This window comes from Malus domestica, chromosome 10 (assembly GCF_042453785.1).
Source record: "Malus domestica chromosome 10, GDT2T_hap1".
NCBI lineage: Eukaryota > Viridiplantae > Streptophyta > Magnoliopsida > Rosales > Rosaceae > Malus > Malus domestica.
The window spans coordinates 42,298,460-42,319,998 of record NC_091670.1 but is presented as its reverse complement, the minus strand read 5'-3'; the positions used below and the strand labels follow the sequence as shown (position 1 = coordinate 42,319,998).

General features: G+C 36.0%; 3 protein-coding genes across 16 annotated transcripts; 2 read left to right on the top strand and 1 right to left on the bottom strand.

Moving 5' to 3' along the window:
• Positions 1 to 55: 55 nt before the first annotated feature.
• LOC114819302 (uncharacterized) lies at positions 56 to 21,084 on the bottom strand. Its single transcript, XM_070806612.1, has 3 exons — positions 20,813 to 21,084; positions 20,526 to 20,653; positions 56 to 212 (listed from the first exon to the last, which is right to left on the bottom strand). Coding segments are annotated over exons 1-3 (357 nt in total). The 5' UTR covers positions 21,041 to 21,084; the 3' UTR covers positions 56 to 211.
• Positions 3,006 to 12,411, top strand: LOC108171539 (uncharacterized). 14 transcript variants are annotated; one of them, XM_070806611.1, is made up of 11 exons: positions 3,006 to 3,165; positions 3,261 to 3,292; positions 3,385 to 3,447; positions 3,839 to 5,237; positions 5,343 to 5,388; positions 6,731 to 6,807; positions 7,641 to 7,673; positions 8,527 to 8,817; positions 9,176 to 9,267; positions 10,746 to 10,795; positions 10,982 to 12,411. In XM_070806611.1, exons 4-8 carry the CDS (start codon positions 5,034 to 5,036, stop codon positions 8,542 to 8,544), a joined length of 378 nt encoding a protein of 125 aa, XP_070662712.1. In that variant the 5' UTR covers positions 3,006 to 3,165; positions 3,261 to 3,292; positions 3,385 to 3,447; positions 3,839 to 5,033; the 3' UTR covers positions 8,545 to 8,817; positions 9,176 to 9,267; positions 10,746 to 10,795; positions 10,982 to 12,411. The 14 variants fall into 14 exon arrangements, 5 of the variants coding, with proteins under 5 accessions (XP_070662712.1, XP_070662711.1, XP_070662710.1 ...); XM_070806609.1 differs by having other exon boundaries at positions 3,008 to 3,165; positions 3,822 to 5,237; XM_070806608.1 differs by having other exon boundaries at positions 3,008 to 3,292; positions 3,822 to 5,237; positions 10,982 to 11,084; positions 12,111 to 12,411.
• Positions 14,914 to 17,141, top strand: LOC139188793 (uncharacterized). The gene is made up of 2 exons (XM_070806606.1): positions 14,914 to 15,784; positions 15,892 to 17,141. Exon 2 carries the CDS (start codon positions 16,083 to 16,085, stop codon positions 16,929 to 16,931), a length of 849 nt encoding a protein of 282 aa, XP_070662707.1. The 5' UTR covers positions 14,914 to 15,784; positions 15,892 to 16,082; the 3' UTR covers positions 16,932 to 17,141.
• Positions 21,085 to 21,539: the final 455 nt, after the last annotated feature.

Genomic DNA, 21,539 nt, shown 5'->3' with positions numbered 1-21,539 from the left:
AGAGCCATTAACGGGAGGCCATTCAGGTTCTTTGAACCTGGACGTTATTCCGTACCATAGCTACCCCGCATAGGCACCTGCTTACGTGGCGGGCTACGATTCGTGGGCTCGATCAAAATTGTCATCGCATTCGTCAAGTGGTGTGGGCCCGGGCCGAGAAAGTCCCTTGTGGTGGACAAGTACATGGAGACGAGGGAGCAGCCTCTCCCCTTCTGGGTGGTCAAATTTTCCTTTTTCTCAATTTCCAAATTATTTATGACCAAAAGAAAATGGAAAGTGTTATTTGCGCTTCAAAAATCTAATTTTACACTCTTCACATGTATATATTTTTTTCCTAATATAAAAAATTTGAAGTGTAAAATGAGATTTTTGGAATGCTAATAATAATTCCCAAGAAAATCCATATTTTATATTTAATTTGAATATTACAAACGAATTACATGTTATATACGTTTTTGTTTAAACATTACGAGAAAAATATGCATTAGAGAACCTAATAATCCAAACATGTATGTAAAAATTCACAAGTAATTAATAAAATTGCATAAAAAATTGTTAATAGTAACAGCTAAACTCTAACCTTTTCATAATTATTTTATTCTAAAAAACGTTTTTCTCTCTTTGTAAAGATTTTCCCAAATTTCCAGATTTCTTTTATTGTTATTTTAATATTTTAAATTACAAAATCTCAATTATTGCTAAAAAAAAATTTTAAATAATTAATTAAATGTTAGTTTAAATACAAATTATTCATTTAATTCTTGTGGATAACGATCTTGCATGACGATTATACTACAATTACCTTGTACTCTTAACAAGTATTTTAAGTGATTTTAACCCTATTTGCACAAATACTAAAAATCATATCAACAACGTTCAATCTATTTGTCAAGACTTTCGAGATTACCTTATGCGCCATAAAATTGGACGAAACTGAGTCATTTTCGTTGGATTGTCTACCGTCGGTATAAGAACAATATTTATATGATTTAACTCCTTTAGCATCGGAGAGGAGTGAAAGAAGCTCTCCACCATCCGCAATATATCCCACCGACGGTCTCCCCGTGATTCTGGTAAAAAGGTGAAAGAATGAATTTTGTTGACAACCCTTATCACCCAATCTGCATTTTCTCTAATTTTTCTATTCCCAATTCCTTAAACCATCCAAGGTGGAAGGAATAAGTTTTCTTTGTGTCTAATTCATTTGCAAGTTAACATCCATTTCCTGCTTCAATGTTGTAGTTTATTGAACCCAATCCTATATAATCTATGTTACCCAATTAGAGATACTTACATGTACCCGACACACCACAAAAGGTGCATTGAGGCTTTTTCATGTTGTAGGACTTATTTACCATTGACTAAGAGTGCACATAAATGTATGTGTTACCCATTCCCTCATGTTAAGTTAAACTGATTCTTATTGAATTAACAATAACACCCATACATTTCATGTGATACATTTCTAGTTATACTAGAGAGCATTAAAAACCAGAACTGTGCAATACACAAACACTACAAGTAATATACGTTCTTTGGCTGTTCATGTTTGCGTGGCTTCATGATCACAGGTTTCTGAATACTTTATAAATAACCGTTGAACTTCACATTGCAACTTGATTCTTTTTGTACTACCGTAACTTGTCTATATAAATGAAACGAAAACTTATTTGTATATATACAATAGGCTAACACATTAATTCAGGAAGTATCTCCAAATATCCATTGGATTAAACAATTTTTTATGTTAAAATATTCAGGGGACATTTTACCAAATGAAGGAATCATGAGAAACAAACAAACTTAATTAGATAAACTCACGGTGCCAATTTAGTCACTTTCATTATTGGATTTGAAAATATCATGTGAATTGAACTTATTTTCGTGCATATGCTTTGGGAATCCATGTTATAACGTCACTCAGGTTCATTTTCTTTAGTTACAATCAAAATATTAGTAGTAAACTCCATAGCATGGGTGTGCCAAGAAACAAATACGTTTTGCATGTGCTGTTATCAATATCATGCCCAACAAATAAATAAAATCATAGTGGATAACAACACTATATCGGGAACTACAGCAAAATAACCCACATTATTTCTAAAATTGAACCAAAATAGTCCACATATTTATGGAAGTGAACACAATAAACATTATTTCTAGAAATATAGCAAAGTAACCCACAATATTTCTAAAATTGAACCCAAATAACAAATACCACAAAATTACACACTATTTATGGAATGAAAGAAAACACACAATTAACAAACCAATTTTTTTTTATAGAAAAAATAGTGCAAAAACACACTACTTCTAGAACCGGAATATAGTTTAAGATAAAAGGTGAATTCATACGACAAGACACCTTTAAGTCATGTTACAAATTTAAACCATTTCATATAGCTTGCTTTTCTTAAATAAAAAAAGTCAATTCGCAATGATCTAGTGGTAATTTCCTTTTCATAGGTGTCGAGTTCGAGTCAATTTGTTCTCTAAATATACCTTTTCCCAAAAAGAGAGAGAGAAATGAAAGAAGACTACATAAGAAAAAATAAAAAATCTAGCATCTAGAAAGAAAAACCCTAAAGTCTCAAATCGTAGCACATTTGGACTTGGAGTTTCGCGGCGATTATTCTTGATCTGTTCTTTCTCTTTCTCTTTGTCTCTGATAGTAATCGCTCTCTCGATTGGAGAGCCTTTGTCTCTGATATCATTCAGATTCAAGAAACTGCATACTTACTCCCTGATTACATTTTTTCTAAATTATTTAGTTACAAATTACAATATGGTAAAACTAAATTTAAATAACTCATCTTATACATGTACTAAAACCCAAACTCGGGTATACAGTTCACGGACAGTAAAGTGGCGAAAATGCCATCCAAATTTTTTCCCATTAGCGGTATCTTTTAGCTTTTTCTACAGTACAATGACGATTCTGCCCTTGGAAACCACGCGTCTGTCATCGGTGGTTCTTCCGCTCCGTTTCTACTCTGCCTTTTCTTTGGGTTCCCTTCTCTCTCTCACCATTTTCAGCTTTCCTTATTTTGGAGCCTAGGTTTTTTCTCTCTCCCACGCCTTCGTTGTTCTCGCTATCCGTCCTTCGCGTCTTTGTCTCGCCGATTATTCACGGCCGTTTTCTTCTCGGAAAACTAACGATATCTGGTGAGTTTTTTGCGGTTCTTGCCGTGTCTAATTTCAATTTTTTTGTTTCGTTGTTTGGGTGTGGCTTTGCAATGCGGTTTGATTTTTGGTTTCAGGAAAAGTTATCGATGGGATCTAAGGTTTTTTGGTAAGTTTTCTGCTTTTCTGATTGTATGTTGTTTGATTCTTTTTTCGTGCTTTGGGTCTGCCTTTCTGATCTGCTTTCATATTTGGTTTCAGCAAAAGAAGTTGTTTGAATTTTGGCCATTCTGTCTGCAACCTTGCAAGCTGTTTGCGATCAAGGTATTTAACTTTTTTTGTTTTTTTGTTTTTTGGTGTTGGTTCTTTCTCCGATGATGGTTTGTTTGATTGGTCAAAAAATGAAATAAATAAATTATGAGATTTAAACTGAATTATGCTTCATTTAATTAAATCTTTGGTTTTGTTGGGTTGTCATTGTTTGCCCTGTTCTAAACTTATATGTCTTGGGTTGTCAATTTTTTTCGGTTGTCATTGTTTCCTTTTATTTTCTGCTGGAAGCACATTATATTCATGCTAATTTTGATGAAAAGGAAATGTGTGTTTAATTGAAGGATTAAATATGTATGAAGCAGGACATAGTATGCTATAACACATTTTTCCTTTTATTCTCTGTTTCTTCGTTGTCAATTTCATAGGATTTGGGTTTGGGCAGATCAATCCTGCAAACCGCTTCAATAACATGTCTTGGAACTCAATTGGCCATTATCAGCACAGCCTCCATATTCTTGGTAATACACCGGAACCAATCATCTCATGGCTTGAAAAGGATGGAAAGACTAATCCAGGGCAATCACATAGCATTAACTCATCAGACATAATCAACGTTTGGAAATGCACCGCTTCAACCCTCTTCCTCTTGCACCGCTGCAAAGGCATATTCTAGTTATACTAGAGAGCATTAAAAACCAGAACTGTGCAATGCACAAACACTACAAGTAATATGCGTTCTTTGGTTGTTCATGTTTGCGTGGCTTCATGATCACAGGTTTCCGAAGACTTAATAAATAACCGTTGAACTTCACATTGCAACTTGATTCTTTTTGTACTACCGTAACTTGTCTATGGAAATGAAACGAAAACTTATTTGTATATACACAATGGGCTAAAGCATTAATTCATGGAAGTATCTCCAAATATCCATTGGATTAAACAATTTTTTATGTTAAAATATTCAGTCGACATTTTACCAAATGAAGAAATCATGAGAAACAAACAAACTTAATTGGATAAACTCACGGTGCCAATTTAGTCACTTTTATTATTGGATTTGAAAATATAATGTGAATTGAACTTATTTTCGTGCATATGCTTTGGGAATCCATGTTATAATGCGACTCAGATTCATTTTCTTTAGTTACAATCAAAATATTAGTAGTCAACTCTATAGCATGGGTGTGCCAAGAAACAAATAAGTCTTGCATGTGCTGTTATCAATATCATGCCCAACAAATAAATAAAATCATAGTGGATAACAACACCATATCGGGAACTACTGCAAAATAACCCACATTACTTTAGTCTAAAGAAAGCATTGCAATTGGCACTGTTCTTTACTGTTCATTGTTTTTGGACCCCAATTTCACTTTATTTACGAGGCTGCCATTGGCTCTCTCTGCTGCTGATCTTCATGCCACGTGTTATAATCATAGAAAGGCAGGGGTGCGATGGTCATTTTAGTCTGTAGGGTTTCGAACGGGATGGATGGGTTAGAGACTTTCATTTCCTTTCTTTCTGATGAGCTGCAGTGGGACTCGGGGACAGCATGCCGTCGGGAGAGAGAAAGCGAGCGAGCAGAGAGAGAAGAGAGATAGGGAGGGAGAGAGATAGAGATTTGGTGAGAGGAAGGCATGCGGCTTGCAGGCAGACATAGTCACAGGGGTGTACGATTCGAGGGAGAGAAAGGGGGTTGGTTTCGAAAGCTCTACCTAGGGTTGTTTCAAATCTTTTGTGCTTTAGGATTAGGTTTACAAACTCTATTCATATCATGCAGCTTCAGATTCGAAATTGTGATTTTGGTCGGCAAGAATTCTAGGGTTTGTGACGTTTGTGAGGTTTACACATTTCAATCTCCTTTTGTCTTCGAATTCTCTCTAATTTATTGCTATGTGATGTAACTCTTATTCTGTGTATTTTACTGATCAATCAAACATGCAAAGGTAGTGATTGAAGCCTTTTGTTGCTGGTTTCCCTTCGATTCAAAATGTAAGCTTTCTTTCAATTCCTAGATTACTGTTTGAATAAACCTAGGTTTTAACTGTTCATGATTTTTGCTAATAAATTAGGGTTTCTTGCATTGTATTTTTTTGTCGTTCTCTTGGTCTCTTTGCGTCTCGAGAACCTAATTGCAGGTTCCTTTTCCATCTTCAATCTTTGCTTTTTCGTTTTTTTTTATTATGCTGCTTTTCTATTTCCAAGTTCTTATTTGTTTTAATAAGCTTTAATTTCGTTTGATTAGCTTTAATTATATTTGATTTAGAGTATATCTATGCTTTGAAGCTCTGACATTTCTAGGCTGTGATTTGGTTTGACGTTTTGTGCTTGGCTTTCTGTGCATAAAGAAATTTAAGAGTTTTCTCAATTTAAGTGTTTTTCTCAATTTGTTTTGTTCTGTGCATTTAAATTTAATTGTTTTTCTCAATTTTTTTCGTAATTTGTTTTTCTCAGTTTTGGTTATTTGAACACCTAAATCATGTTCTGTTTTTTATCATGTTGATTCAAAGAATGGCCCTTTCTTTTGCCAATCATTTAAACCTAAATGATTAAAAACAGTTCACACATTTGCTTCCATTTCCAAGCTGTCATTTGGTTTAAGGTTTTGTAATTTGCTTTGCTTCTATGCATTTCAATTTCAATGTTTTTGTCAATTTGCATTTTTATTTGCATATTCCAGCAAAGATAGATATTTTTTGGCCAGCCAAAAGTATAAAATGTCAATTTATTGGAGGTGCTTTTCATTTTGTGATTTAGTTTTATTCCAAGATTTGTTAACCCAATTGCCATTTTACATTTAAGTTAAGTTTATTCCAAGGTTTTTCATTTATGCCTCTGTTACTTTAAAGCTTCATGTTTCTTTAAACTTCGTGTTTTACAAGAATCTAGGGCACATATGAAACCGTGCCAAACTTGGCATGTGGTCATTCAAACAATTGAATGAAAGAAGAAAATTATGGCAAAAGTGGTTGTTTGTGAATGATTTGACATAATTTTGTTCTTTCATTCAATTGTTTGAATGACCAAATGCCAAGTTTAGCAAGGTTTCATCTGTGCCCTCGATTCTTATCAGCCAAGCATCCCTGTTAATGAATCTGGATTCATATGGTTGTTGATTTGAAATTGCATTTCACTGTGAGCAGGATGCAAGTGGTTAATTAGTTAATTGTTTTCACTCAAGTTTTGCTGATTGTTCAAATGAGTTTTAATCACCTAAATCACGTTCTGTTTTTAAATAGGGAGGTTAGTGGGATCTGTTTTGATAAGTCCCTTTATCTTTCGATGTGAAGCCCACAAACCAAGTAGTGACGGTTGAAAGCCTCAAACATGGCAGGCGCGAATTGGAGGTACAGTGACGGTCAACAATTGCCTCCGTTGTCGATGAATTTGGCCGTCAGAAAGAATCTTACGGTATGTTGAATTTCTTGAATTTCCATTATTTGGGTTTCCTCTATCCTAATTGCGCTGTATTTCTCATATCGGAGCTGTTACGGGTGGAGGCAAGCTAGAGCTGGTATAGATTATGAATATTAGTTTTGCACATCGCTGTAATTTTGATTGGTGAGATCATCCTAATTTAAAAAAAGAACAGCCATCTTTCAATTCAATAGTAAAGGCCCTCATTCAAATATGAGTTTTGCATAGCACTGTAAATAGTGTGTAGTTGCAGAATTCCTATTTTGATTGGTAGCTTTGTTGTTTTTTTGTTAAGTTGATTTTAATTTATACTTAATTTACTTAATTTTTAGTACAATTATTTGCTTTCTGGTATTTCGAATCTTTGGATGGAGTTAGTCAAGAGGGGATTGTAATTTTTCAAATTTAGGCTCGACAAAATGATTGAAATTTTGAAACTTTACGCAATTGAAGGTGTTTGATTTGAGTTTCCGCATTTGATTCAGTATGTAGTATATGTGACTGATTATGTTTTTGGTTGAGGATTGGGGATTTTGGGTGATTAGGTTTTAGTTTCTAGCTTTTGGGTTATTGGGTATATTTTGTGTGTGTGTGTGTGTGATTGGAGATCCAATCACAGCGACGAATTGAAGAAGATGAAGATCATAGTGATGAACGGAGACGAACAGATCCTCTCCTTAGACATCGATCCTTATGAGATTGTAAAACCCTTACTTTTCACTTCAGTAGAAACCCCCAATTGATTTTATAGTTCTTTCAATTAATTTGGAAGTTCAAGTTCTCCTTTTTTTTTTTACTTGAATTTGATTTTTTTTTTTTTGTGATAGGTTGAGAATGTGAAAGCTCTACTAGAGGTGGAGGTGAGAAATTTAATTTAATTCATGATTTATTGTTGTTTTTATTTTAACCTTATTTTTGTGGGATTGTGCTGTTTTGGGGGAAAGCAATATTAAATTGAGTAAAGTTTAGGTCTTTCTGTAATTGGGATTTAGAGTAAGAGATGAAGAACTCAATATGATTGTAGAATTAAAAGTTCAGAACTTTTTTGGTTTGGAAGCTAATTTTAAATTCAGTTAGCTGATCAGTTAATAGAGAAATGTATAACGAATGAGTGCTCTTGGTGTTAGAGATGAAGACTTGAAAATGATTGTATCCAATGTCGCCTTGAGGTATACTTGATAATGTTGTACTTTATGTGTAATTCACTGTATGATGTTCATGCATTTAATTGAAGGGGGGAGGGGTGATGTCGGTGTCACAAAGAGGTTTGCATGGTTTGCACAGTCACAGGGGTGGGCATAGGATTTCAGGGAAAAAAAGGGGGGGGGACTGAGCGGTGATGCTTGAATTGGGGGGGGGTTGTTTCTGCGTGTGTGGTCTTTAGTGAAATATGGATCCATAACAGCTTTAAATCTTATGCTTTTTACATGCTTTACTACTTTCTAATTGTTCAAGTCTGTCAATCGATTGATGGGTTTTTCTCTCAAATCATGAAAAGAAACCATATCTATGAGAAGGCCATGTTGTGTTGAAACTCTAAATTTCACTCTTTAGGCCCCCTCTTTGACTTGAATTCATAGCCAGTGTGACTGCTTTTGCAAATTGAATTCAATTTTTAGCTCGGCAGAAGGCGTTTAAATTGGTGCAACTTTCCACTTCTCAGTTCTCTAATCCTAGGGTTTTGGTTTTTTTTTCTTTCTCTCTTCCTCTTAGTACTTTGATTTGGGGTGACAATGATGTACCCTGATCCACAACACCACAAACAACAGCACCCGCAACATCAGCAACAACACCCTCAACATCAGCGGCAACACCCTCAACATCAGCAGCACCAACCTCAACATCAGCAGCAACATTTGCAACACCACTAGCGTCAACAGCAGGGCGGAGAATTTCATAGCCCCCCCCGGGCGCAACCGGCCCCAATGATGCATCAGCCGTCGGTATGCCCCCCGGAGTATCACAACCCACCTGTGCTTGCTCATCCTCTTCCTCCTTATGATGGTTTGTACCAAATTATGCCTTTGTCTTTGCTATTTTGTTCTGGTTCTTTTCGGTTTTGGTTGGAAATTAATGGAGAATAAAAGAAAACAATTGAATTGTGGGGAAGTACCTAAACAAGAATTTGGTTGCATTATACTTCTTTTGTTGACTTTCAACTTTAAAGCGCATTAAACCTTTAGAATTGGTTTTGGATCTTGAAGTTATTGAGATTTGCAATTTAAAAGGGTAGGCCAGTGAGGCCAAGGGTGTAAATGATATTTGAAAATAGTGGTTTAATTTTTTTGAGAGGTTTAGTGCAGAATTTAATATAGTTTCCCTTTTTTTTTATAATGAGTGACAAATGGTTTGTTTGTTGCAGCTCATGCTGACACTTTTCTTGGATAAAAGATGAGAAAGCTTACACAGAGGAGAGCAGTTGATTATACGAGCACTGTCGTGCGATATATGCAGGTAAAGTATTCATTTTTTTTTATACTTTTGTTCTCAGCAAGAAGTCATCCTTTAATTTGATTGGCACATGTAGTTTGGGTGTGTATTTATTTGTTCATTTTTCTATGTTATATGAACCCGTATATTTTAAAAGTTGTCATGCGATATGGTCTTATCTCTTCTTAAGGAAGGCACCATCATTTTAACATCTGTTCCGGGCCAATAAACAGTCTAACAGACCTCCCTGGAACAACCCAACCACAACCCCTACAAAGGGCAGATCAGAACAGCAAACACCACATAAAATTAAAAACTCCAGTCCGGATATTAAACTCACAAAAGATCACTATGTTATGTCCTTTGGATATGTCTGTTTCATTTTAGGTGTAAATAACCTTTTTAAGGATTCAGGTTGTCATTGTCTCTTAAACTTGCAAATTTATATTAGTGATCAAGTATCCTAAAATCATTTATTATTGTGTTCAGTTACTGGTATAATTTTTTTTTTTTTTTGTCAAAATGGTGAGTTTCTCAATACAGTTTTAATTTTTGTGCGAATAATGTTTGTAAATAGTGTGTTTTTATTTAGTTCATTGCAGATTCTTAATTCTTTTATTTAGTTCACCATTCATGCTTTTAAAGATAAGAAGTGCAATGCTCTCTCAGATGTTAGTTTTGGGAGGCAAAGTTTTGAGCTTTCTGCATTAAATGTCTTATTTTTCGGACAAAATTTTGTGTTTTAAGATGTAATGAACAAATTGTTGCTGGTTGGGTTTTGTGTTGTTGCAAATTTACTTGAGATCCTCACTTGATATCCCATTTATGCGTCCTATGCTTCCTTCTGCATAAGGACCAACCCTGGACATCCATTACTCATACATTTCCTCTACTTTATAGCAGGCTGTGATACCGAATTTGAGTTAATTTTTGTAACTTTTTTGTTAATTGTTGAATTGGCTTCTAATTATATGTTTTTGCCTTTTTAATTTACCGAGAAATTGATGAAATTAGAATGGAAAGTTGTTTATTTGGTCAAAATAGTTGAAAATTCACATTCCTTAATGCTATTTTATTGGTTGAGGTTGAATTTGATACTTTTCCTTGGGATGCAAAATTTGTACTGTAATATTAACTGGATATACTCTTACTTTGATCTACCTGTTTAATGGGCAATAATCTAACTATCTGCTGAGTTGAAATTAGTCAAATAGGTTCTTTATTGACTGGGCTTAATAGGTTTTTGGTGGCATTTTTTATGAAAGTAATTTTTTGGTGGGTTTTGTGTTTACTGTAGTGAATTTTGGGTGATTATGTTAGTGGCGTTTGTATTTGGGTTTGGGCTTGATGGGGTTTGTTCTTGATGATTGGTTGTTGGTTATGAACTTACTTTCTTGGATTTTTTTATATTTTGTTATTTAAATGTGTTGTTTTTTTTTTTTGGTGAAGAATTAAATGGAATTTTGTGTAATGTACTACACTGATGAGTGCTTTGTTTTCAGTCCATTCTTGGGTACATAATCTGATCTGATATGGGGCATCACCTGAAAAGGTATCACATGATTTGATTTCAGTTCAATGTTTCGTTCATTGTTCGGGGTTGTTATTATCAATGTAGAAGTTTTGTTCTCAGTTTGAGGTTCTGAATTATTTTGATTGAAAGTTTCGAACTTTATGACTTACGATTAAAAGAATAATTTTCAACTATTTTCATATAATGCAATTTCTGTTCTTGCAGTTTGTTAGGAGCAAGGTCGGTTGTTGAAACACCATTTTGTGAGAGTTTGTGCGTCAACTAACATAAAACAAAGAAAGTCTTCACACCAAATGGATGGGAATCGGTAAACCATTCAGAACCTAAAACTCATTTCCTTGGTAATCTCCATTACTTATTGAATTAGTATTGTTATTATTATTATAATTTTTGCCCACAAAGAGAGCTTGATACTAAGAAAATGAGAAGCTTATGAAACCACAATAGGGTATAAATAGTCAATAATTTTATCCATTTGCTCTATAATTACTGCATAAAAAACTAAAAACCTAGACCATCTGCTGAGTTGAAATTAGTCAAGTAGGTTCTTGATTGACTGGGCTTAATAGGTTTGTGGTGGCATTTTTTATGAAGGTAATTTTTGGGTGGGTTTTGATAAACCCTTAACTGATAACAATGTGCGGCAGCACCAACGGTTTTGGACAAGAAACAAGAACCATTTTGCTTCATTGTTCCAAAGTATTATGTAGAGATTGCTTTAATATCTTGGCTTCTTGGCTGTATGTCGGGTGTCTGAGATAGGATTTAGGAGATCTGGTTTAGGTTTTGCAGAGAGAGAGAGGGGGGGTGTTCCGAAAGAAATGTGAAGGGATTTAGGCGAGGGATTTCAGGGATTTGTTTAGGGTTTCTTTTCTGCAATTTGCAGACAGACAGATGGGACAAGGGTGAGAAAGAGAGATGGGAGGATTTTCTGTGAGGGTAAAAGGAACGGGTAAGGGAGGTATGGGTATGGGTAGGGGATGGAAAAGCATTTCATTTTCCATTTCTTCCTGAAACCCGAGGGATTTCTGCGATTGCAGAGAGAGAGATGGGGGTGTCTGTTAGGTGCCCTTTAATTGTCACTTTTGTGATTTGTCCATCCTTGATTGTTGTGTGATTCATTCTCACGAACGTTCTATGCACAAGGTTTCATATTATTCCTTCCTTTTAATTTTGATATTATTGTGCTTAATTTCAGTTCTGTTTTATTGGGTGATTGGATTAACAGACCTTGGATATTTTGGTATAATAATTTCACATCACGTGTTGCTCTTTTGCATCACCTTAATTGTTCGTCAGATGCTAACTTTTAATTATGTTTTCTTTGGGTTAGTCTCCATCTGGTAAATTTGTCCATCCTTATGAAGTGGAGCACTATCTTTCTAACAGCATAAATGCTCTGAGAAACTGCCATGGAGACAAACAGTTGTTTACTCCATTCTAGGTATGTTTTTCTTTAGTATTTTAGAGGGATTCTTAACTCTTCCCCATTGTAATCTTAACCTTTGTATCTATCTCTCTCAAAAGACGATGAGAGTAACAACTGTTGAAAAGCAAATTCTCAGATGTATCTAAGCTTATACATACATTGGACAAAAACTGAATCTTAAATTGGGGCAGTGAGTTCTGCAACATCCTGGTGCTGCATATATTGTCACTTTTAAAAGTTGTTTTATGTCATTTTCGTAGGGCAATTTAGTAGATATTTAGCACATAAAAGAAGATGCGTGAATCAATACATTTAACCTAATAGTGATTTGGTTCAACGTAAAGACTACTGCTAGGGCACTCAAGTCATTTTCTTAATTTATGCGCATATATATTATACGTAACCAATACATGTTTTCAAAGGATGTTAGTGTTCAAGCTCTGCTGATATTTTATTCAGTTCATTTTGATTTTGTTTTTCAGTTGTGGTGATAGGATTGTTTTTTCTCTTTTCTTTTTTCTTTTTTTTCCCCTCTGTACAGCTTTTCTAAAATTCAACTGTTGTTCTCAATTTGGTTATTTGAACCAAGGCCAGTTAGGCTGTGCCTTTGGAAGGTCTCACTGCTTTTAAAGTTGAATGGTGCCAACTAAATATAATGCGTTCATTCTTCAGTGTGTGAGCGTATGTCTATGCACTGTATTTATGGGTTGTACGATTCTAGGGAGATAAAGAGAGGGGATTGAGAGGTCATGCTAAGGCGAGTATATTGCTTGCCACTGAGGAATATACTTCATATAATAGCAATGTGATGATGTGTGGCATATGATGTGTGGCATGCTTTAACTAAGGAATTTTTTTTTTTTTTTTTTTTGGAAATAACTAAGGAATATTTTTGTGTAGTAAGAAAGCCATATAGAGTCACATTTTTGTTTTTTTGGTTTTTTTTGGATTTGGTAACTGAAATTTTGTGTGAACTAATGTTTTTTTTTCTTTTGGAAACCATCTCTTTCTAATCAAAGACGTTCAGTTTTTCCCACAAATCGTACAATGTGTTTATATGTCAGCTCACTTGAATGTATATAAAAAAGACTTTGTTCATAATTATGTTGAATTTATTCAACTTAAACGTGTTTTATTCATCCGATTACACTTGAAACAACAGGTTCCCGCAGCAACGCACGGGCATATTTTCTCGTTATTTCTAAAATTGAATCAAAATAGTCCACATATTTCTGGAAGTGAACACAATAAACATTATTTCTAGAAATACAGCAAAGTAACCCACAATATTTCTAAAATTGAACCAAAATAACGAATACTATTTATGAACTACCACAAAATTACACACTATTTATGGAATGAAAGAAAACACACAATTAACAAACCAATTTTTTTTTTTTTATAGAAAAAATAGTGCAAAAACACACTACTTCTAGAACTGGAATATAGTTTAAGATAAAAGGTGAATTCATACGACAAGACACCTTTAAGTCATGTTACAAATTTAAACCATTTCATATAGCTTGCTTTTCTTAAATAAAAAAAGTCAATTTGCAATGATCTAGTGGTAATTTCTTTTTCATAGGTGTCGAGTTCGAGTCAATTTGTTCTCTCGCTACACTAAATATATCTTTTCTCAAAAAGAAAGGGAGAAATGAAAGAAGACTACATAGGAAAAAATAAAAAACCTAGCATCTAGAAAGAAAAACCCTAAAGTCTCCAATCGTAGGCTCGTAGCACATTTGAACTTGGGGTTTCGCGGCGATTATTCTTGATCTGTTCTTTCTCTTTCTCTTTGTCTCTGATGCAAGAATAAATGCAGCAGTACAAAAATAAAGTTGAAAATATAATGAATTATACGACTCCATTTCCATAAGCATCGAAAGCATATAGCACCAGACAGAGGAGAGAAAGTGAGGTAGTGTGTCAATGGCAGCTGGGGATGACTTTCCCTTGACGGGTGGAGGTGAGTTCGATTTTGTTTGTTTGATTCAATTTAGATTTAACTGGGTTTTTAGTTTGATTAATTTTGTCTTAATTTGGTTTGCATTAGACTTAAATTACAGATTATTTGGTTTCAATCTGCATCTTTTTCCTGGGTTTTGGATGAATACATCACAAATTAGGCTGCTTGGTATTCTTCTTATCCAATTTTTTCTGTTTTTGAAACTAATGAGTATTAAGTAATGTAGTTATATTCGTTCTTTTTAAAAACTATAATGTTTGTTTCACTTGAGGACTATAAAATTAATGTGAAAATGTCACATGCATAGATCTCAATTGTCTCAATTAGCAACTCTTAACAGACCAAACTCAAATATTTAGGTCTATTAAAAGACAGAATTTAGATCTTTGGATAGTGAATGTCACCCAACCATTCAAATTTAAATTTCATGACCTAAAATGTTTTAATTACTGTATAATGGTTTTAACCTTAATTTTTTTTTTCAATAAGTTTTTTTTTTTTTTTTTTTTTTTTTTTTTTTTTTTTTTTGTAACTTTGAGTTAGCTATCTTAATTTAGTTTTACGTATGTTTTAACCTAGAAAAAACCAACAAAATTTTTAAAACCGAACAAATTACATTAACCAGCTAAACTTCAATATACATTAAAATTTTGTATTTTTTTTTTAAATTTATTTTCTTATTTTGACCGTTTTGGATTTAAATTTTAGCCATTAAATGTGTATCTTCAAATTTGAAAAAAAAAATCTGGATCATTAGATCAAAAGGAAAACTAATGAAAATGACTTGAAAACTTTAAGTTTTAATGATAAGGACAAAATAAAGGGTAAAGTGAATAGTATCAGGATTGACTTTTTAGTATAAAAATATGATTTTTCGTTAAAGTGAACAGTACCGGTGCTTTCCGTTGAAGTTCCCTAGATCAAATTCAAAAATTGCCCTAAAAAAACAATTTTGATCTGGACCGTTGGATATGCGGAGCCCAACTTTTGGCCATCACATCAAAGTGCTGTGCGTTTTTTGAAAAAGAGGGTGGGTCCCCCATTGGGTCAAAACCCAAATTCTTTGGGTTTAGGTTTTGTTGTTGCGTGACAATTTTTGGGTTTGGGTCTCCTTGTCGGAGTTGGCCTAAGAAGATATTCAGTGTGGTTACTTAATTTTTGGGTTTGGGTCTCCTACACAAACCCTACCCAAACCCTACACAAACCCTACCCCAAATCCCACACAAACCCTACCCAAACCAAATTTATTCGATTCAGACTGGGAATCGTTGCCCAAAAAAAAAAAGGAACCCAAAAAAAAAGAAAAAAAAGATTCGGATCGAGGTCCTCTACCTCCTCTACCTCCATTTGACAGTTGGTGGTGGCCAGGAGATACAGTACCTCCACCTCCATATCCACCAAACACTGTCCTCTTTAATACCGAATTTGGTTATGATAGGGCACTAAACAAAATTAAAGGTATTAATTTTTGAGGTTCTCTCTGCACCAAACCTCGTTGAATAATTTGTGGTTTTATTCTATATATATTTTTCTAATTCAATCATTTTTATTATTGAAATAGATGAAGGCCTTCCATCGGTTCTCTTCTTCACGGCTTATGGTTGCAAGAAAAGTACGTCTAAGTCGTGAACTCGTGATCCATGAATTTACTCTCATTTTTGTTGTTGCATTTGATCAGCACTATATTAATGGTCATTTTTGTTTCTTTTATTTTCCAAGTAATGAATTTACTTACTTGTTGGGCAACGGGCAATGGCCAACGGGCAGTGCAGCCTTTTATCTGAAAAATATTATGAGTGGCCCACGGGCCACGTGCTCTCCCTCCTCCTTGCTTCTGTCGAATTAGTATATATATCTCTATATCTCTACAGTACATAGTGCATTTCAGAGCATATTAAGTGTCAGAGCGTATGGAATCGTCGTTTCAACCGCGGCTCCTTCTCAATTTGATCCGGTCAATCCAACATTGGAGGCGCAGTTTGATGGTGAATGATGGAAGATACGAATCAGAAGAATTGGAAGCTGCCTTCTCGGGCATGGTTTCAATGGACAAGATCCTTCTCAATCTCCTGACGTGCCTGATATCCGAAGAAGTCAAGAAACGAAATGGAAGCCTGAAGGTGGGGGTCAGCGGAGATTTAAGTTCGGAGGACGATCTTGAAACCTTGTCAGCAATTATCAGTGCTCTTGAGCCAAGCTCTTCCACCGCCGCTCCCGCTCTCGCGCACATGGAATCGTCGTCGTTCCAACCAAGACGCATTCTCAATTCGATCTGTTCCATCCAACAGTGCCGGCGGAGATTGATGGCGGAGAAGGATGATGGAAGATTCGAATCAAAACAATTGAAACCTGCCTTCTCGGCCATGATTTCTGCCTTCTCGGACATGGTTGTAGTGGAAAAAGCCCTTCTCAATGTCTTGAGGCGCCTGATATCCGACGAAGTCAAAAGAAGAGGAAGTCTGAAGGTGGCGGTCAACGGATACATAAATTCGGAGGAGGATCTTGAAATGATGTCAGCTATTATCAGCGCTCTTGAGCACCAGCAGCAGCAGCAGGAGGGAACCTCTTCCTCCTCCGCAGCCGCCGCCGCCGCTCCTCCCACTCCTGCTCCTGTCGCGCCGATTACAAACTGGATTTCACAAAGAGCCGATTACAAACTGGATTTCACAAAGAAGGATGCTGATTCTCAACAGTGGCACGCGTGCCTTGGACAGAATATTGGAGCATGTGGTTTACAGAGCAGTTTCACGGGTCATTGAGGGTCTTTTCTTCAGATGAACGCAGCCAATTGATGGTGATCCTACGGCGAAAAGGCATTAGGTGATCCTTTTTTCTGATATTGTTTTTTGTAAAAATGACTTTTCTGATTGTTGTTGACGAATTGAGGAAAATTGTACAAATATAAAATTTGTAATGGCAACTATTCATTTCTCCTTTCGGGCTTAAATACGTATCGACGATGAACATGAATTTGGAAAACTGTGAAGACGATGAGGAACTTGGAAGCAGGAGGGGCCATAGGAGCCATTGCCTATGCCATTTCCAATTCGAAGCAAAGTCTGTCGTATCATAACCCCATCATTCCTCGCCATGTTTCTCTCGATCTCTCGACACTCGAAGAATCAATTGAAGGGGTGGCGTGGGTGGGTAGTTGTTTACTTGTTTCTGGGGTTTGGCCGGTGGGGAACTTGAAGGTTTTGAGATTTTTCAATGTTTAAAATTAGTTTTAAAAATTGAAAATAATATATTAAATTAACATGTAATTAGGGTTAGAAGGTGGGCGCATGGCAGCTAATTTTTGGTCCAAACAGTCAGTCATTGTTTTCGATACGCCGGAAACTTTAATCTAACATGCTGTATATAAATCTTCCTCGCAAGTTTTGGATCCTTGGGTTCGTATTATATCATTCCATACGAAATGTTCATCGTGCCAAGTACTTGAACGTGCAGCTTTAGAAATTACCCGAGCAATTATAACATGTGATAAAAAACCTCGCATGTATTACATGTGTTTGATTGTACATGTAAATCTTAAGTAGCAATTATGTAGGATTCCTTTTGTATCTAGGAGATTATTTGCTTGTACAACTCCTATTACTTGGGGAAGAAGTAATTCTCTCTCCTACTAATATGAACAAAGGCATTGACATAAAGTAGTTATACGATCACAATTCCTCAAGCCTTTTGTCTCTCACTCTTTGCCGCATCCTCTCTCTTCCTCTCTAAAATATAGGCTACAAAAGAAAGAAAGGTATACACAAAATCAGGTAATAATTCAATGTTTCCCATTCCGATTAGCAAAAGGAGAAGGAAGGCTAACCCTAACCCTAACGATATATAAAAGCCCAACCCTAGCACGGTATATATTAAGCACGTACGGTACCACAAATTCACTCTTGAGTACTCTTGAACAAATCAAATCAAATCAATAATATTCTTGCTGCAAAGCCATGTTTCCGGTGGTGCCGCCGACACAGATGTGTTCCAATACGAGAAACATAAAGCCAAAAACGTTGATGGACCTGCCTATGGATATCCTCGTCGACATCCTTATGAAGCTGCAGCCGGCAATCGAATCACTCAGCCAGTTCCGGTGTGTTTCCAAGACCGCCTTAAATTTCATCGATTCCCCGTTCTTTGCTCAACTGCATACTTCACGTTTGCTTAATTCTGCTGCCTCGTGTGCTGCCACTGTCCAAGTACCCCAACCTATTCTTCTTGCTGAGTTTGATGGTCCCAACCTCAAAACCGAAATAGGCTTGCAGTTGCACCCATTCAAATACACTCCTGACGCTCGTCACGACGACACTAGTGCGATCGTATTCAAGCACGCTCTTCCTAACTGGAAAATTTCCTGCGGGGCCTTTCAGTACGATGTTAGTTTTATTTTCTGCAACTTGATTGGCTTTAAAGCCAAATTCACAAGTTCAAGTTCATGCTACTTGTTTGATGCTCTTAGGGGTGAGGTTCTACAGCTCCCATTGCTCCCACTGGTGTTGAGGAACCCCTCTCCCTTCAACACGAGCTCATACACGTTAACGTGGTACGGCATGGGATTTGACAATATATCTTGCACCTACAAGATTGTTTGTGTTTCCACCTGGAGTATACGTGAGGATCTGGAGGCCCATGTTTATACGTTAGGTGCAAGTGCAACAACCTCATCATGGCGACAAATACACTCAGTTCCTCCTCGCGTTTTAAGTTATAAAAACGTATCTGCATATGGAGACATGCATTGGTTTATTTACCCATCTCAATCACAAAAAAGAAGTCATAGTAACCATGCTGAGTCTTGTATAATTTCTTTCGACTTCAAGAAGGAGGAATTCGTCTGGACATCTCATCCAAATTTACATGGCTTCGTTAGTCTTTTATTTGACATGCATTTGGTTAACTTGAGAGGATCCTTAGCCATTGTGGATTTTTCTGATCATGGGAGTGATTATGGAGACGAAAAGTACGTTGATATATGGGTGTTAAAAGATTATTCGAAGAAAAAGAAAGAGTGGACGATGGATTACAAAATCAAGACCCCAAGGATTCTGACAATTTCGATCTCAGCTATTGGGGAATGGGAGCATGGCATATTTTTCACGTGTTACAACTTTCCTGATTGCTACTTTTTGGATCTCAGAAATAAATCAGCGTTATTGCGGAGCTTCTCAAGTTACAAAGACAATTACTGGGGTGGGAAGAGGAAAACCAGGATGATCATGTACAGTTACACTAAAAGCCTGATCTCCTTAAAAAATTATGGCAATTTGCTTGAAAGAAAAAGAATGTGCAAGTGGGCAGTTTTTGAAGCAGCAAAAACAAGTGCAACCAGATTTTTTGAAGCAGCAAAAACAAGTCCGTGGGGAATTTTTGAAGCAGCAAAAACAAATGCCCAGGCATTTTCTGAAGCAACAAGTATGTGGCACTTTGAAACTTTACGGCAGAATGATTACCAACAAAAGAAAATTATGAAATAAAAAGGTCATAAGCCCAACTGTTCACTCTCTTATATATTGTGAAAAATTTGTTTAATTTGTAGGTTGTTTGGTCATTCACATGTGTTGAACCACAAGTAAAAATGTGACTCTTGTATTCATGAAAGACTCATACTATCTATTGGCTAATGAGGATGTGGTTCATATTTTCGAGGGGACGACAAATAAGGATGTGGTTCTGTGGAGGGCCATGATCTCAGGAGGTTTCGAAAGCAATTGCTTGCTGGTTCAAAATTCTCTTGTGCTGACAATCGAAACACCATTGCCACCTGAACCATGTTAGAGAGTGAAAACAATTCGAATTTCACCCTGACCAAAAATACGAGCATTCTAAAACGAATTACGCAACAATCTCTAATCGAGCATACATCAATCCACATTAAATAAATAAAATCCCAGTAAAGAACTTGCAACGAAAGTGGTTACGAGCATTTGGATTTTTTTCTTTTAATATCGCTTGTGTAGCAATAACTCGTATAATTTAAGAATTATTGCAATTTAGTACTTGCACGTGTATAAAAACTAGTTCATTGTCGTTCCTTGATAAAAATGAAAAATTAGCAATTGATAGGCAGTGAATATTCATTCCATCAGTCATCCACTCAACATCCAATCCACATATATCTGTTTCTTGCCAGCCAAACAGGACAATTTTCTTAGCAGCTAAACAAACAAGATAATGAAAACAGAACAAGGAACCAAACAGGATAATTTTCTTAGCAGCCAAATTAACAAACAAGATAACTAAAACAGAAGGATCCAAACACGATCATTTTCTAACCAGCCAAATTTACAAACAAGATAATTAAAACAGAACGAGGAGCAAAACAAGATAATTTAGAAGATGATCAGAATACATACCAAGAGTCGAGTCGCTGGCCCATGTTCGGAATCGGAGGTTGGACGAGAGATCCGAACCAGATCTGCCGCCGCGGCGCCGCCAACTGAGTAATCGGTGGTTTTGGTCGCAGCACCAGCTGAAACAGAGCCTGCATTAGAAATTAAACTAATTAAACGGTAGTTTTTTCCTAAATATTATTCCAATCCATCCTCCAGGACATGACTGGGTTAATAAGAAAAGAAAATGCAAAAACCGATTTAATTGCTATCTTCCTGATCCAAACAAACAATTTAATCATATTACATACCACAAGTCGTGTCGCACATACAGAAAGTGGTACGTACTCGGAGTTGGAGGTTGGATGCAAGATCCCAACCAGATGCGACGCCGCCATCGGAGTGGTGGTCGGAGCACCAGGTGCAGCCGAGTAATCAGTGGTGCTGGTCACAGCAGTAGCTGCAGCGCCGCCATAGCTCAGGAAGGAGAGCACATATATAACCGAAACCAGTGCCTTCAATTTGAATTCCATGGTCATTTTCTACTTTCTGAGAGACGAGTAGAAATTGATGGACTGGAGTATGTGTGAGCCTAGTTCTGCATGGAATATGTGTGAGCCAGCTTTTCAATTAATAAAAAAAAAAAAGGGCAGCCTTTTAATCCTAGAGAGAGAAAGAAGAGAGAGATTTTTTTTTACTGAAACTTAATTGCTCGACCGACTGACTACGTAAGAGATTTTTTAGTGTGACCATCACACTAGATGGTACACTATGTGTTTGTATATAAATGATGAGTTATGTGTGTTAAAAGGTTAATAACTTAAAAATTAAAATTTTCTACTACTTGTATAAAAATATATGATGTATTATCCATGTTCCTGTCACAACAAAAAACGTACTCCATGGCGGTGTGCGTGCACAAAGGCCTATATCTGAAAATCACCACCACCTTCAAATTTCAGGACTTATTTGGGATGTGGTGCTTTTGAAAAAAAAAAACTTATTAAATAATCTAAAACATCAAATGGATTAGGTAAA

Bases quoted from the DNA above. Each gene is read 5' to 3' on its own strand.
- LOC108171539 (XM_070806611.1), top strand. From the start codon at position 5,034: ATGCGGCTTGCAGGCAGACATAGTCACAGGGGTGTACGATTCGAGGGA. The intron at 5,389-6,730 runs GTAAGCTTTCTT...CAAACATGGCAG, and splicing joins GTTTCCCTTCGATTCAAAAT to GCGCGAATTGGAGGTACAGT. The intron at 6,808-7,640 runs GTATGTTGAATT...TTTTTGTGATAG, and splicing joins CCGTCAGAAAGAATCTTACG to GTTGAGAATGTGAAAGCTCT.
- LOC114819302 (XM_070806612.1), bottom strand. From the start codon at position 21,040: ATGACCATGGAATTCAAATTGAAGGCACTGGTTTCGGTTATATATGTG. The intron at 20,654-20,812 runs GTATGTAATATG...TTTCTAATGCAG, and splicing joins TATGTGCGACACGACTTGTG to GCTCTGTTTCAGCTGGTGCT.
- LOC139188793 (XM_070806606.1), top strand. From the start codon at position 16,083: ATGGAATCGTCGTTTCAACCGCGGCTCCTTCTCAATTTGATCCGGTCA.